This window comes from Brassica napus, chromosome C1 (genome assembly GCF_020379485.1).
Source record: "Brassica napus cultivar Da-Ae chromosome C1, Da-Ae, whole genome shotgun sequence".
Lineage (NCBI taxonomy): Eukaryota > Viridiplantae > Streptophyta > Magnoliopsida > Brassicales > Brassicaceae > Brassica > Brassica napus.
In genome coordinates this window covers 42,747,075-42,761,807 of record NC_063444.1, presented here as the reverse complement: position 1 = coordinate 42,761,807, position 14,733 = coordinate 42,747,075, and the positions used below count along the sequence as shown (strand labels likewise).

General features: G+C 38.7%; 2 protein-coding genes and 1 non-coding gene across 3 annotated transcripts; 2 read left to right on the top strand and 1 right to left on the bottom strand.

The window, feature by feature from the left end:
* The first annotated feature begins 4,894 nt into the window (after positions 1–4,894).
* Positions 4,895–5,461, top strand: LOC106428998. The gene has a single exon (XM_013869739.1). The coding sequence runs from the start codon at positions 4,895–4,897 to the stop codon at positions 5,459–5,461; it is 567 nt and encodes a 188-aa protein (XP_013725193.1).
* Positions 5,462–6,708: 1,247 nt separating this feature from the next.
* LOC125580285 lies at positions 6,709–14,488 on the top strand. The gene has a single exon (XM_048744584.1). The coding sequence runs from the start codon at positions 8,759–8,761 to the stop codon at positions 14,417–14,419; it is 5,661 nt and encodes a 1,886-aa protein (XP_048600541.1). The 5' UTR covers positions 6,709–8,758; the 3' UTR covers positions 14,420–14,488.
* Positions 9,356–9,462, bottom strand: LOC125581234. Its single transcript, XR_007318934.1, has one exon. It is a non-coding gene; the product is annotated as a small nucleolar RNA R71 (small nucleolar RNA).
* Positions 14,489–14,733: the final 245 nt, after the last annotated feature.

Here is a 14,733-nt window from a genome sequence, read left to right as displayed (position 1 = left end):
TAAGCTTTCTTTGATGTTTCTTCTTCTCGAATATTTGTATGCTTGTGGGCCCTGTTTGCTTTTTGTTTTCGTCTTTTTCCTGTTTAATTAGTTTAAAAAAAAATATAAATTGCATTAGTTTTTGACCCAAAAAAATTGCATTAGTTTATTTCTTCTTTTACATATTCCGGAAATTAAATTACTCGTTTAACTCTTGTTTTTCTCTCTGTTTGCAAAAGTTTTTTTGGAATGTTTTAGTCTTTTAGAGTAGGTTATTTTCTAAAAATAATATGCTCAATTTTATTACATTAATTTTTGGGGATACGTAAGGGAATTAATTGGAAGTTCAATAAATATATCTAAGCTTTTACGTTTCCTTAAAAACGTTTAGAGTATTTTAATTATCTGACGTAATGTTTATCTCAGATTTCTCATCTTTTATTTACACTTTGTATTTAAAGTTTGCATGATGTAATGTATACTTTAGTTGTTGAGAAAGAGAGAGATAAGAACAAATGAAGAGAAATAAGGATATGACAAAGGAGGATGGCCGTGATTGGCGACGATAATTTTCAGAAGAAAACGTTAGCCGTTTCACTTATTTAATACGTATTTGTGAAATATGTTACTAATTAGTATGACAGTTTCGTCAACATTATTAAAATTAGACGTTGCACCTAACTCTTTAAGGTAATAAAATTGTTCATTATATTATCACCACCTTTCCGTTTATTCTTCTCCTCCGCATTTCTTTAATAAAAAAATATATGAAGAAGAAGCTTCTTACGAGATAAACAATTTGAGAAATAATTTATTTTAAAAAATTGAAAATGCGTACGTGTTCTTTTGTTAAATTCGTGTAAAATTTAATTAATCAGTCATGTAATAAACATATTGCAATCGAAAGAAATTAGCAAGATGGAAAAATTGCCATGCAAATGCAATATCAATGCCATTATGCTCACCTAATTTCATATAAATGCACGTCGTGTCCATTAGGTTCCAACCGTTACATATATGCCAGCTATGAAATATTTGATCATGCTTACTTTTGACCACGTCTAACAAACGAATGATTTAGGGTTGGATAGAATGTGTCGTGTTATGAGTCACAAATTAATCATATCTTATGGAAGACATACGAAATTACAAACAAATAGTAGACGTACTTGCTAAAAACTAATGTGAAATGACATGTAATACAATGTATTCAGGACAGATTTTGGGAGTCTTAGTAAAGATTTCATTAAAAAAAATTTTTTTATAAATTTTGGGAATTGTTTTAACAAATTTAGGGGTCTTTCTTTAAGTAATTCTTTTCAAAAAAAATTGGGGGCCTAAATGAATGTTTCATCCGGTTACCCAAAACCGACCTGAATGTATTTATGTACTTAATCTGACTTCATAAATGAGTTACAAGTTTTTGACAAGAGAAACAATAGTTACAACCTATCATACAAGCTTCGTGCTAGTATCAAAACATCATACATTATGATATATATTTGAATTTTATATTATTTTTTTGGGTCAAAGATTTGAAGTTTATATTAGTTATGAGTTTTATGATGTTTTATTTGTTTCATTTGAAGGAGGCACATACTATATTAGATATTAAGATGATGAAATGAAAGAACCAATCACACTCCGTGAAGATACTAATCCATGATTATAAAATAAGAGATTACATTACCAATAGATAAATGATTAATTTTTTGAAAACATATAAAGCAGTAATAATTTGCCTTAGCGTGTGCTTTACAAAAGTCAATCTGAGAATGCCTTTGTCTTTATGAGTGGAATACAAGATACATACCTTCTTCATCATCATCATCATCATCATCATCTTCGTCATTCTCCAGCTGTACAAAAAAATTTCTTTTTGTCAATTGCCCATATAAACGAAAAATAGGCAGTCCACCGAACTAGTAGTCATATCTATCAAATCTAAACAGTTCGTTTCAAAATGGATCGAGGGAACTTGCATAACTCTCATAAACAACACTATTCAGAGCAATTCTTCCATCTTAGCATACATGATTGAAACGTTTCCATTAAAACGACAGATTCCAAAACATCAACTATTAAAAAACCCATACATACGATATGGCTGCACCTTCTCGTTTAAACCATACCACGATAGGCTGCTGATATTTTGAATTATTGTTTTTTTTTGGCTAAAGGATATTTCGAATTATTGTGTTTTCTTAATAAAAAGAAAAGTAATGTGATTGGTTGTAGAAGTAGAACAATAATTTAGACAATGCGTATCAAAAACAATTTAATGATTAGGGTCCGCATCCAAAAGCTAACAAACAATGGGTTTAGTTGGTGTTGTTGATAATATTTTATCTGAACATGTTTATTATTTGTCTTTCTTTTTCTATTTGTTTTTATATCCGTGGCTCTTTCTCTTTTCTACAAATTTTCTGTTTTTTTTAACACAAATTTATCGTTTATCATCTATTTTATACTCTCTCCGTTTTATAACAGACGAAGTTTTGGTTCTTTGCACACATATTAAGAAAATTATATTTTCTAAACAAAAATTATTAAAATATAATTTAAAACTAATTTATTTAATTATAAACAAAAATAATAAATACACAATTGGATACACAGTTTTTGATAAAGTTAAAGTTACCTAGATATATGAAAACATCATCTATTATGAAACAAAAACAATCACCTAAAACATCATATATATTGAAACGGAGGGAGTATGTCTTTTTTATTTGTTGATGTTTAATTATTTTATTATGGTCTAGCTAGCAGTTGTTGGGTTACATCAAAGCTGACCTACTAGCAGGCAGCATGTAAGATAGTCCACAATTAATATAACTAAGATTTTATCGCGCTACGCGCGGTTTGTTTGTCTATAAACATTAAACCTTAGATTTTCAAAAAAAAAAATAACTTTGTTTCTTTTAATATTATATCATTTATTTGTTTCGATATATTTTGTTTGTTTGAAATATCATTAATTTATTTTAACATATTAAATGTCACTATTAATCTTTTTGTAACCATGTTTAAATCTTTCTTAAAATTTAAAATACTCCACATTTAATAAAATAAAAAACATTTCTATCATCTTATGTATATTATATATTTTCTTATATATCGTCTGATTGATTTTGAATTATTTTTTGAAGTATAGGTAAATAACCTTTATTTCATATAAATATATAGTTTTATAAATGTGTAATAATTTTGAATACTTAAATCTGTAAATTTTGATAACTAATAAAATGATTCAGCAATTATTTAAGTTTTGAAGCCATAATTTACTTTTAATATTAAACTTTTTGGTATTTATTATTTTGTAAATAATTATTTGTTATAAAAATGTGAAATATGTAGTAGATTTCAATATGAACAATTCTGTATTTAGTTACTACATAAAAGGATATTGAGAACCATTAACATATTCACAGATGGTCACTTATTTAACTAATCTTAAAAATTATCTCTTAACGTTAAAAATTTTTAGGTGTTGAGTTTCAGGATAGAATCTTGTTAACATATTCTCTCTCTGTTAGAAAAAATCAGAGACGTGTATGAAATCAGAAGCATAATATTGAAATATGGACGCATACCTCTTCATCAATCATCAGCATCTCAAGGCCGAGAATGATGCCTCCTTTGGAATTATTGCGAGCTTCCCAGAAATGGATTAGCTTAAAAAGCAACTGGGAATCTCCAGGTCCTGGTGAAACCTTACTGAAGAAAAGTGAATGCATGAAGACTGAGAAGTGTTTGGCCTCACTCGCACGGTATCGCGAATCACTTTCCGGTGGAAAGCTGAGATTTTCTAGTGGATTTCATTACTATGTATGTAGCTTCTGCAGAATAGGTTTTTGATATAGGGGGATTTAGGTTCAGACATAGAATTTTATATAGCAGAAGGATCGAGGGGGAGGTGGACCAAAACATTCAAGAATAGCATTAAGATCATCATTGATTGAAAAGGTAACCTAGAAAAAAAAACATACATTGAAGGAGATGAAGTGAAAGAGTCAGGGAGACTCTCGAGGCTTGAAAATGGCTTTAGCTGGGGTGGGCCTAATGATATTTTAAGAGAACCCACAAAGAAGTCCAGTCTAACACAGTAGCAGCAGTGACGTGGCGATTTTAAACTCTCTGATTGGCCTGAATTTTCAGGATGACGTGGACATACTAAGAGTGGTTTATATTTCCCTTTTAATAGAGTAAGATTAGAGTTTTAATAAATCAACGATCATATCAAAAGATAAATTATGTAGAAACAATATTGATAAGCCATTCTCTAAGTTCTACTTTGTCTCAAAACTACGCATGCATTGCATCCAAATCAAAACAACAATGTTATCGGAAGTTCTTGTTCAAGAAAAATATCATAGTTAGCGGGCCTTGTGGTCCAGTGGTAGTGGACGGGCCTTGGATGCAAACACATTCCGGGTTTGATCCTCCTACTGCGAAAACTAAGTCACATTGTTCTGCTCACCACAGCTACGGATACGTCCGTATGAAAACCTGGGAGAGGGCCTGTCGTGGGCTGCACCTCCCACCCGGGGGTTAAATCTGTGTCTTTAATAGACCCGGGTTTAACCTTTTTTCTTTCAAAAAAGAAAAATATCATAGTGTTTTTTTTGAACCACTCATAGTATTGTGATTAGTTATAGCTTTTCCATATAAATACTTTACCATTCAAAAATGACATAACATGTCTCTACCTACTTTAGTATTGTCCGATTTATCAGTATCCAGAATTAAAACCCTTATAATATAAGTCGTTTGACAAACTATAGCTCAGGAACTGTTCCATAGGAAATGTTCCATGCTCTACGCACGAACTCTGGGGGAAGAGAGAAGCGGATGGCGATAAAGACTGACATGAGCAAGGCTTACGATAGGTTGGAAATTTATCAGTGAGGTCATGAAGAAGATGAGGTTCTCAGAAATATGGATTGAATGGATAATGCGATGTGTATCATCGGTGAAATACCATGTCTTATTCAATGGTCAACCAAGAGGAAACATAACCCCACAACGAGGTTTGCGACAAGGAGATCATTTGTCTCCTTTCATATTCATCTTATGCACAGAAGCGCTCGTTAGCCTTCTAAATCATGCAGAGAATCAAGGGAAGATTACGTGGATGTGCGTTTCACGTGCTAGCCCTCTGGTATTCCACCTTCTATTTGCTGATGATAGCATGTTCTTCTGCAAGGTGGAGCCACGTGAATGCGATGAAATCATGAAAGCACTGGGGAACTATGGAAAAGCTTCGGGACAATGCATTAATTTTGAAAAGTCGTCCTTACTCTTTGGTAAGAGGATACCTGAACATGTCAAGGATACTCTAAAACATTCAACTGGAATTGATAATGAGGGAGGAATGGGTTCCTATCTTGGTATCCCCAAAGATATTAGTAGTTCAAAGGTTAGGCTCTTTGCCTTTCTGAAGGAGCGACTACAAAACCGTGTTAATGGCTGGACATGAAGATGGCTAACAAGGGGAGGAAAGGAGGTGATAATAAAGTCTATACTGCTGGCGCTACCAACATATGTAATGTCAACTCCTCTTCTCCCCTTGGAAACTTGTGAGAACTTAACTAGTGCCATTGCACAGTTCTGGTGGAGCTCGAACCCTCCTAAGAGAGAAATTCACTAGGTTAAGTGGGAGAAACTCTGCAAATCAAGGGAAGAAGGAGGAATAGGATTCAGGTTGATCCATGAATTTAATCTCGCATTACTTGGAAAGCAGTTATGGCGATTAGTGCAATTCCCAGACTCTTTACTGGCAAGAGTATTGAAAGGACGATATTTTAGATATAGCTCGCCGCTGCGATTAAACGATGTAAACAATCCCTCATATGGGTGGAGGAGTATAATGGCTGCAAAGCCATTAATAACGTTGGGAATTAGACAAAAGGTACACTCTGGGAATAAAATTAGGATGTGGGAAGATCTTTGGATCCCAACGATACCGGCGAGACCAGCTAGGCCAATTGCACCAGTACTTCACCCGATGATGCCAGTAAGTAGTCTGATGATTGGAAACCGGAAGAGATGGAATACTGAAATGCTAGAGAATTATGTCCATCAGGAGGACATCACATTGATCCAGTCGCTGGCCATAAGCCAAGACTACCGTCGAGATGGATATTGTTGGAGCTATACGAAGAATGGGATGTACACTGTCAAATCAGGTTATTGGATGGCAACAGACTTGCTTAAAGAAGAATCATTGGAGCCGCATGAGCCTAGTATTACAAAGCTTCAGGCCTTTGCTTGGAAAATAAAAGCTCCTCCAAAAATGAGACATCTTATTTGGAAGACGATATCGGGGCAACTAGCAGTAACAAGTAATCTGACTCATCGTCATATAAGATGCGACAACTATTATCCTCGCTGTGGTGCAGATGATGAAACTATAAATCATGCCATCTTTGAGTGTCCTCCTGCCGTACAGACATGGGCATATGCGTCAACCCCAACACCTCCAACACTTTTCCCAAGTGGAAGTCACTTCACAAATATATATTACTTATTCTGGCGGAAGAATGATATTGAAGATCCAGAATTGGACAAGGACCCATACCCTTGGATCATATGGTATATTTGGAGGAATAGACAGAGACCCTTTGGAAACTGTCAGACACGCTGAATCTGAATGCAAAGCTTGGTTTGACGCAAATCAAAGACCGGAAGAAACAGTGGAAGAACAAAATACAGAAGGGGCTCCGATCTCCGAGCGATGCATTACAGATGGGTCATGGACACATGACACACTCTTTAGTGGTTATGGATGGACATGGGTAAATTCAAGAGGAGTGACGCAACTATTGGGAGCAAGAAATCAATGACGACAAATCTCACCATTGCATTCTAAACTGGAAGCTTTATCTTGGGCAATGGAGTGTATGCTCCAGGTATCGACATGTCAATCTTTTGAGACTGACTGCAAGGTCTTAATCTCGATGATCAAAGACCTTGAAGCATGGCCGAGCTTTTCTACTGAGCTGGAGGAATTTATGAAGTTGAAAGCCAAATTCACGGAATTCTCGATTGTTTTTGTACCTCGTCAGGAAAATGTGTCGTCTGATTCTTTAACTAAGATAGCGAGATCCTTCCATAGGGAATTGTATTACATTGGTTGTTCTGTTCCAGTCTGGTTTCGCAGACCAGTTCAAACTTGAGTAATAGAATTGATATCTTGCATAATTACATTGTTTTAACTTTCTATTTCTTGCATGTTTTGATCATCTAGATTAGGTATCACGCGTTTTAGTCTCCTTTTGCATTGCATAAGTCTTTATCAGGTTGTGGAGTTTCCATTGGAGTTCTTAGAGGTACTTAGAAGCATTTGGGATCAAAAAGGGAGTGGGAAATGCTGTTTAGACGAGCAAAGCACCAGAGCGGGGTACGGGAGCGACATGCGACACCCGCTCCAGAAGAGTCGAAGCTGGCGCGACGTCTTGCACCGAGGTGATACACCCGCTCCAAGCCAAACTTCTTGTCGACGACTTTCATGATTTGGAGCGACCTCTTGGAGCGACGTCACGCACCCGCGCGGGGTTTTGGAGAGGTGAAGCAAGTTCTGCGGAGCGACCTATGGGAGCGACCTAGTGTACCCGCGCCAGATGCAGAGCGACCTCTGGAGCGACGTCATCAACCCGCGCGGGGTTTTGGAGAGGTGAAGCAAGTTCTGCGGAGCGACCTATGGGAGCGACCTAGTGTACCCGCGCCGCGTTTTATCTTATGTCGAAAACTTATGCTTTATTTGGGCTTTTGAAGTGATTAAGCAAGCCCATTAGGTTTTAGAATTCACATAAATACTCTCTAAACCTAATGTCACCAGGATATCTTGTTTTCTATCAAATCACAAAAGGACTTTTAGGAAAGAGATCTTATCTTGATCATTTCTCTCTTGTGATTGCTTGATTTTCTTGATCTCTTATCATGTTTAGCACCAAATCATCTTTGATTCTTGGGCTCATCATGGAGAGTAGTGAGTAGTCATTTTTGGATTCATGGGTTAGGGAGATTAAGGGTGATTAAGCTAGATCTAAGGTGTTTAGGGATAGATCAATCTTATTCCTTGCTAGTAGAGGGCTTTTAATGCAATTTTAGAGTTGGCCTCTCTAAAGTTGAGCTCTAGGCATTTCATACCCGGAAGGTGTTTGATGAAATGCCTGAACCAACTCTCCTAAGCTTTTAACATCCTTTGCCAAAGGGATTTGTTGTTAAAGGTGTTAAGATGGCTAGTAGACTTGAGATTAATGATTACTTAGGTAACATTCAACCAAAGGAATTTGATGCTTGAGTTATCTAGGTAAATGAGCATTCATCTAGGGATAGAGTTTGTTTAGTATTGTGTCTAGGCCTAAGGAAGATATAGATTGGTTAAAAGTTGACACCTTTAGGTTGAATCTTGATCACCCAAGATCAATTCCCATAGCCCATGAGTTCTCTCTTCTTATAAGAAAGAAAGCTTTGTCCTTTATTGCATTTTAGGTAGTAATCTAGTTTACAAACATCTCAAAAACTGGTAGCACTTAGATTAAGCATGGTCTTGCATTCCCTTTGCTTTAGAATCACTTAGAAATGGTTTGACATCCTTTATACTATAACATTTGATTAGGAGCCTTGAAACTCCTATCATCAAATTGGCGCCGTTGCCAAATTCTAAGTTGATTGTGACATTGGGATTTAGTCATTTGCTTGAGACTAAGTCAATTTTTATTTAATTGTGTTATTGCTTCTCTTTGTTCTTCTCTCTTTGCATTTCAGGTGTATGAACACAAGGAGCAGAGGTCCAACAAACCTAGTTCCAAGAGTTGAAGACATTAGAGCACTTGAGAGGGAGATAGCAAGACAAAGAAGAGAAGTAGAGCAACAGGCTCACTTGCAAGGGTTGGGGTTTGATATGGAGAATCTGCCTCAAGATGGTGAAGCCCAAGGAGGCAATGGTCCAAGAGCTGATCATTTTAGACCACAGCGCCAGCCACAACATCCACAGCGCCAAGCTCGTGCCATTGGAGCCTATGATCAACCTCACATTCATGGTCATAGGTTGGGAATCAGAGCACCAGCTGTGGAGAACAACAACTTCGAGATCAAGTCAGGGCTGCTCAACACTATAGAGAACAACAAGTATCATGGTCTTGCTGCTGAAGACCCTTTTGATCACTTGTACAAGTTTGATCAGTACTGTGGCTTGTCCAAGACAAATGGTGTTTCTGAAGATGCTTTCAAGCTGAAGCTATTTCCTTTCTCTTTGGGAGACAAGGCACACCAATGGGAGAAGACTCTTCCAAGTGACACTGTCACTACTTGGGAAGATTGCAAGAGAGCTTTCCTAGAAAAGTTTTTCTCTACTTCAAGGACAGCTAAGATCAGGAACGAAATATCCGGATTTCAACAAAAAGGTCTAGAGAGCTTCAGTGAAGCATGGGAAAGGTTCAAGGGTTATTGGTCTCAGTGCCCTCATCATGGTTTCAGCAAGGAGAGTTTGCTTAGCACCTTCTATAGAGGAGCCTTACCACAGTGCAGAAACAGGCTTGATACTGCCAGCAATGGTTTCTTCTTGGGGAGAACTGAAGAAGAAGCAGAGGAACTGGTGGAGAACATGGCTAAGAGCGACTCCGTCTACAGCGAGGAGCATGATAGAGTCAACAGAAATGATGATCAACAGACAAAGAGAGAGATCAAATCCCTGCAGGAGAAGATGGACTTGCTTCTTTCTAACCAAGCTAAACAAGAGCAGGTCAACTTTGTGGGTGGTCCTATTCAAGAGATTCCTCCCAAGATTAATGAAGTTGATGGTTTGGAAGGACAAGAAGAGCTGTGCTTCATCAACAACAATGGTTCTTGGTACAGGAAGGAACCTAACTTTCAGTACAACAACTACCAGCAAAAGTCCTACTCAAACAACCAGCAAGGAGGATACCAGCAGAGGCAAAACACTCAGCAAGGGAGCTATCAGCCTAGGCAAAACACCCCTCCTGGTTTCAACAATAACAACAATCAGTCTACTCAAGCTCAAGGAAGTTCTTCACAGGCTCCAGCTTCAGATACAAGTGTGGATGCAATGTTCAAGAAACTTTTGGATTTTCAGGCCAAGAATGAGAAGACAATGGGTTATGAGTTCACGAAAATTCACTCCAAGATTGATGGAAGTTACAATGAGCTCAACAACAAGATCCGCCATTTGGAGAATCAGTTTGCTTCAATGAACTCTCAGCCAAGTCGCCAACAAGGGGCATTACCTGGAAAGCCAGAGCAAAATCCCAAGGAGACAATGAAAGCCATCACCCTTAGGAGTGGAAAACAGCTACCACCACGAACTCTCATTAGGGATAATGAGAAGCAAGATGGGGAGGTGATCATCAATGTGGATGATGATGTAGTTATTATGGATGAGAAGACCAATGAAGAGATCTTGGAGAAAATAGTTGAAGCAAAAGGAAAGGGTAAAATTGGAGAAGAAAAGAAAGGGAAGAACAAGAATGAAGTTGCTACTTCATCAAAAGAAGCTCTATTCAATCCTCCTCCCTATGAACCAAAACTTCCTTTTCCCGGTAGATTCAAGAGACAGCTTTTGGAGCAATACAAGGCTTTATTTGAGAAACAAATGAGTGAAGTTCAGATTACTATGCCCATAATTGATGCCTTCATGCTAGTGCCTCAATACAGCAAGTTCCTCAAGGATGCTGTAACTAAGAAGAAGAAGGAGATGGAAGGCATGGTGGTTCTTACTCATGAGTGTAGTGCTATTATCCAAAGGCTAACCATCCCTAAGAAGCTTGAAGATCCAGGAAGCTTTACTTTACCTTGCGCCATTGGGCAATTTACTTTTGAGAGGTGTCTATGCGATTTGGGAGCAAGTGTGAGCCTTATGCCTCTCTCCATTGCTAAAAGGCTTGGCTTTACACAATACAAGAAGTGTAGACTCTCTCTTGTGCTAGCTGATCGCTCAGTGAAGATTCCCATTGGTATCCTAGAAGATCTCCCTGTCATGGTTGGAAATTGTGAGATCCCTACAGATTTTGTGGTGTTAGAGATGGATGAAGAACCAACAGATCCTTTAATACTGGGGAGACCTTTCTTGGCTACAGCAGGAGCAGTTGTGAATGTTAAGGAAGGGAAGATTGATCTTCACCTTGGAAAGGGGAACATTCTTCACTTTGACATCAAGGAAGTGATGAAGAAGCCTATTACTCAAAGCCAAGCTTTCTACATTGAGGAGATGGAGGTGTTAGCTGATGAACTTCTAGAGGAGTTGGCACTTGAAGACTCTCTACAACATGCCTTAACAATTGAGAGAGAGGTCCAAATGGTTGAGAACAAGGAAAGTGATGCTTATGTGAAGATGCTGGACTCTCACAGGGAGATTAGTGATGAAGAACAGAATGAGGAGCTTTCATATGAGGATCACCATGCTTCCTCAGCTACTCAACAAGAGAATCTCCAAGAGGATGATTGGAGTGAACTCAAAGCACCAAAAGTGGAGCTTAAACCTCTTCCCCATGGTGTAAGGTATGCTTTCCTTGGCCCTAATGAGACTTACCCTGTCATAGTGAGTAGTGAGCTTAGTGAAGATGAATTGTCTAAACTTTTGAATGAACTTAAAAAGTATAGAAAGGCAATAGGCTACTCACTAGATGATATTAAAGGGCTATCACCTTCTTTATGCATGCATAGGATACATCTAGAGGATGAATCTATGACTTCTATAGAGCATCAAAGAAGGTTGAACCCCAACTTGAAGGATGTTGTTAAGAAAGAGATTCTAAAACTCTTAGATGCAGGAGTCATCTATCCTATTTCGGATAGCAAATGGGTGTCTCCTGTGCATGTTGTTCCAAAGAAAGGAGGAATGACTGTAGTTAAAAATGATAAGGATGAACTAATACCGACAAGAACAATAACAGGACATAGGATGTGCATAGATTATCGAAAACTTAACAAAGCATCTAGAAAGGATCATTTTCCATTGCCATTCATTGATCAAATGCTTGAGAGACTTGCAAATCATCCATATTATTGTTTTCTTGATGGGTATTCAGGGTTCTTCCAAATCCCCATACATCCAAATGATCAAGAGAAAACGACTTTCACATGCCCCTATGGTACCTTTGCTTATCGAAGGATGCCATTTGGGCTATGTAATGCTCCAGCCACTTTCCAAAGATGCATGATGTCTATTTTCTCTGATCTTATAGAGGATGTTGTGGAGGTGTTTATGGATGATTTCTCTGTCTACGGATCTTCGTTTTCTGCTTGTTTGTCAAATCTTAGCAGGGTCCTCAAGAGATGTGAAGAGACCAACCTTGTGCTGAACTGGGAGAAGTGTCACTTCATGGTTAAGGAAGGGATTGTGCTTGGACACAAGATTTCAGAGAGGGGGATTGAGGTAGACAAGGCCAAGATTGAAGTGATGGTTGGGTTAGCTGCACCAAAGACGGTTAAGGACATTAGAAGCTTCCTAGGTCATGCTGGATTCTATAGAAGATTCATCCAAGACTTCTCAATGATAGCAAGGCCAATGACTAAGCTTCTATGCAAGGAGGCTGCATTCGTCTTTGATTGGGAATGTCTACAAGCCTTCAAGAAGTTGAAGGAGAAGCTGGTTAGCGCCCCAATTGTGCAGCCACCAGATTGGGATCTCCCCTTTGAGATCATGTGTGATGCTAGTGACTATGCTGTGGGAGCTGTTCTTGGTCAAAAGAAAGACAAGAAGACTCATGTGATCTACTATGCGAGTAAAACTCTTGATGAAGCCCAAATGAAGTATGCCACAACTGAGAAGGAGTTGCTAGCCATTGTCTACGCCTTTGAAAAGTTCAGAAGCTACTTAGTTGGGTCAAAGGTCATAGTCTACACTGATCATGCTGCATTGAGACACCTCATGGCCAAGAAGGATGCTAAGCCAAGACTGTTGAGGTGGATCTTGCTGCTACAAGAGTTTGACCTTGAGATTAGAGACAAACCAGGAGTTGAGAATAGTGTAGCAGACCACTTGTCTAGACTGAAGATTGAGAGTGAGATCCCTATTGATGAAGGGCTTCCAGAAGAGCAGATCATGGCAATTGGAGCAGTGATAGCGGTTTGTGAAACTGGAAAGAAACTTGAAGAAGTGAAGGCAACTGAAGAGAAAGGGCCTTGGTATGCTGATTTGGTGAACTACTTAGCTTGTGGGAGAGAGCCACTTGATCTTGAGGGATATGCCAAGAAGAAGTTCTACAAAGATGTGAAGCGATACTATTGGGATGAACCTTACCTCTACATCCTTTGTAGAGATCAACTCTATAGAAGAGCAGTAGCTGATGAAGAAGTTGAAGGGATCCTCACACACTGTCATGGATCATCCTATGGAGGGCACTTTGCTACTTTCAAAACAGTCTCAAAGGTGTTACAAGCTGGGTTTTGGTGGCCTCATATGTTCAAAGACACTCAAGACTTTGTCTCTAGGTGTGATTCATGCCAAAGGAGAGGAAACATCACCAAAAGAAATGAGATGCCTCAAAACCCAATTCTAGAAGTGGAGGTGTTTGATGTGTGGGGTATTGACTTCATGGGACCATTCCCATCATCTTTTGGCAACAAATACATCCTTGTAGCTGTTGACTACGTCTCCAAGTGGGTAGAAGCTGTGGCAAGTCCCACCAATGATTCTAGGGTGGTGATTAAGATGTTCAAAAGCACCATCTTTCCAAGGTTTGGAGTTCCAAGAGCTGTCATCAGTGATGGGGGTTCTCACTTCATCAACAAGCTGTTTGAAAGTCTTCTCAAGAAGAATGGTGTGAAGCATAAGGTTGCTACACCATACCATCCTCAGACAAGTGGACAAGTTGAGATCTCCAACAGAGAAATCAAGTCTATTTTGGAGAAAACAGTGGGGATTACAAGGAAAGATTGGTCCATCAAGCTAGATGATGCACTATGGGCTTATAGGACTGCTTACAAAACTCCCTTAGGAACCACACCTTTCAACCTTGTGTATGGGAAGGCTTGTCATCTACCGGTTGAACTTGAGTACAAAGCATTGTGGGCTGTTAAGTTGCTGAACTTTGACATCAAGAGCGCAAAGGAGAAGAGACTTCTCCAACTCAATGAACTGGAGGAGATCCGACTTGATGCTTTTGAGAACTCAAGGATTTACAAGGAGAAAACCAAAGCTTTTCATGACAAGAAGATCTTGAAGAGAGAGTTCAGTGCTGGAGATCAAGTGCTTCTCTACAACTCTAGACTGAAGTTGTTCCCCGGGAAGCTCAAGTCAAGATGGTCCGGTCCTTTCAAGATCAAAGAAGTTAGGCCACATGGGGCAATTGTGTTATGGAACAAGGATGGTGGAGACTTTATAGTCAATGGACAGAGGGTTAAGCTCTACATGGGAGCCACAACAGAAGAGGAAAGAACTTCGGTTCCACTCTCCGACCCCATTCCCACCTAGCTAAAAAGAAAGGAAGTCAAGCTAGAGACTTAAAACAAGCTCACTTGGGAGGAAGTCCCATGTCTATCCTTGTACATACTTCATTAGAAAAAAAAAAAAAAAAAAAAAAAAAAAAAAAAAAAAAATTTCAGCGCGGGGTGTTCTCGCGGGGTCTGGACGTCGCGCGACGACTCGAGTTTTGGATGGTGTTTGGAGCGGGGTGTGACCGCGAGGTCTTAAGGTCGCGCGTCAATTTGAGAAACGGACACAAAATGTTTAGCGCGGGGTGTGGCCGCGAGGTACCAACGTCGCTCCCGTAACCCAGGTATGATTTT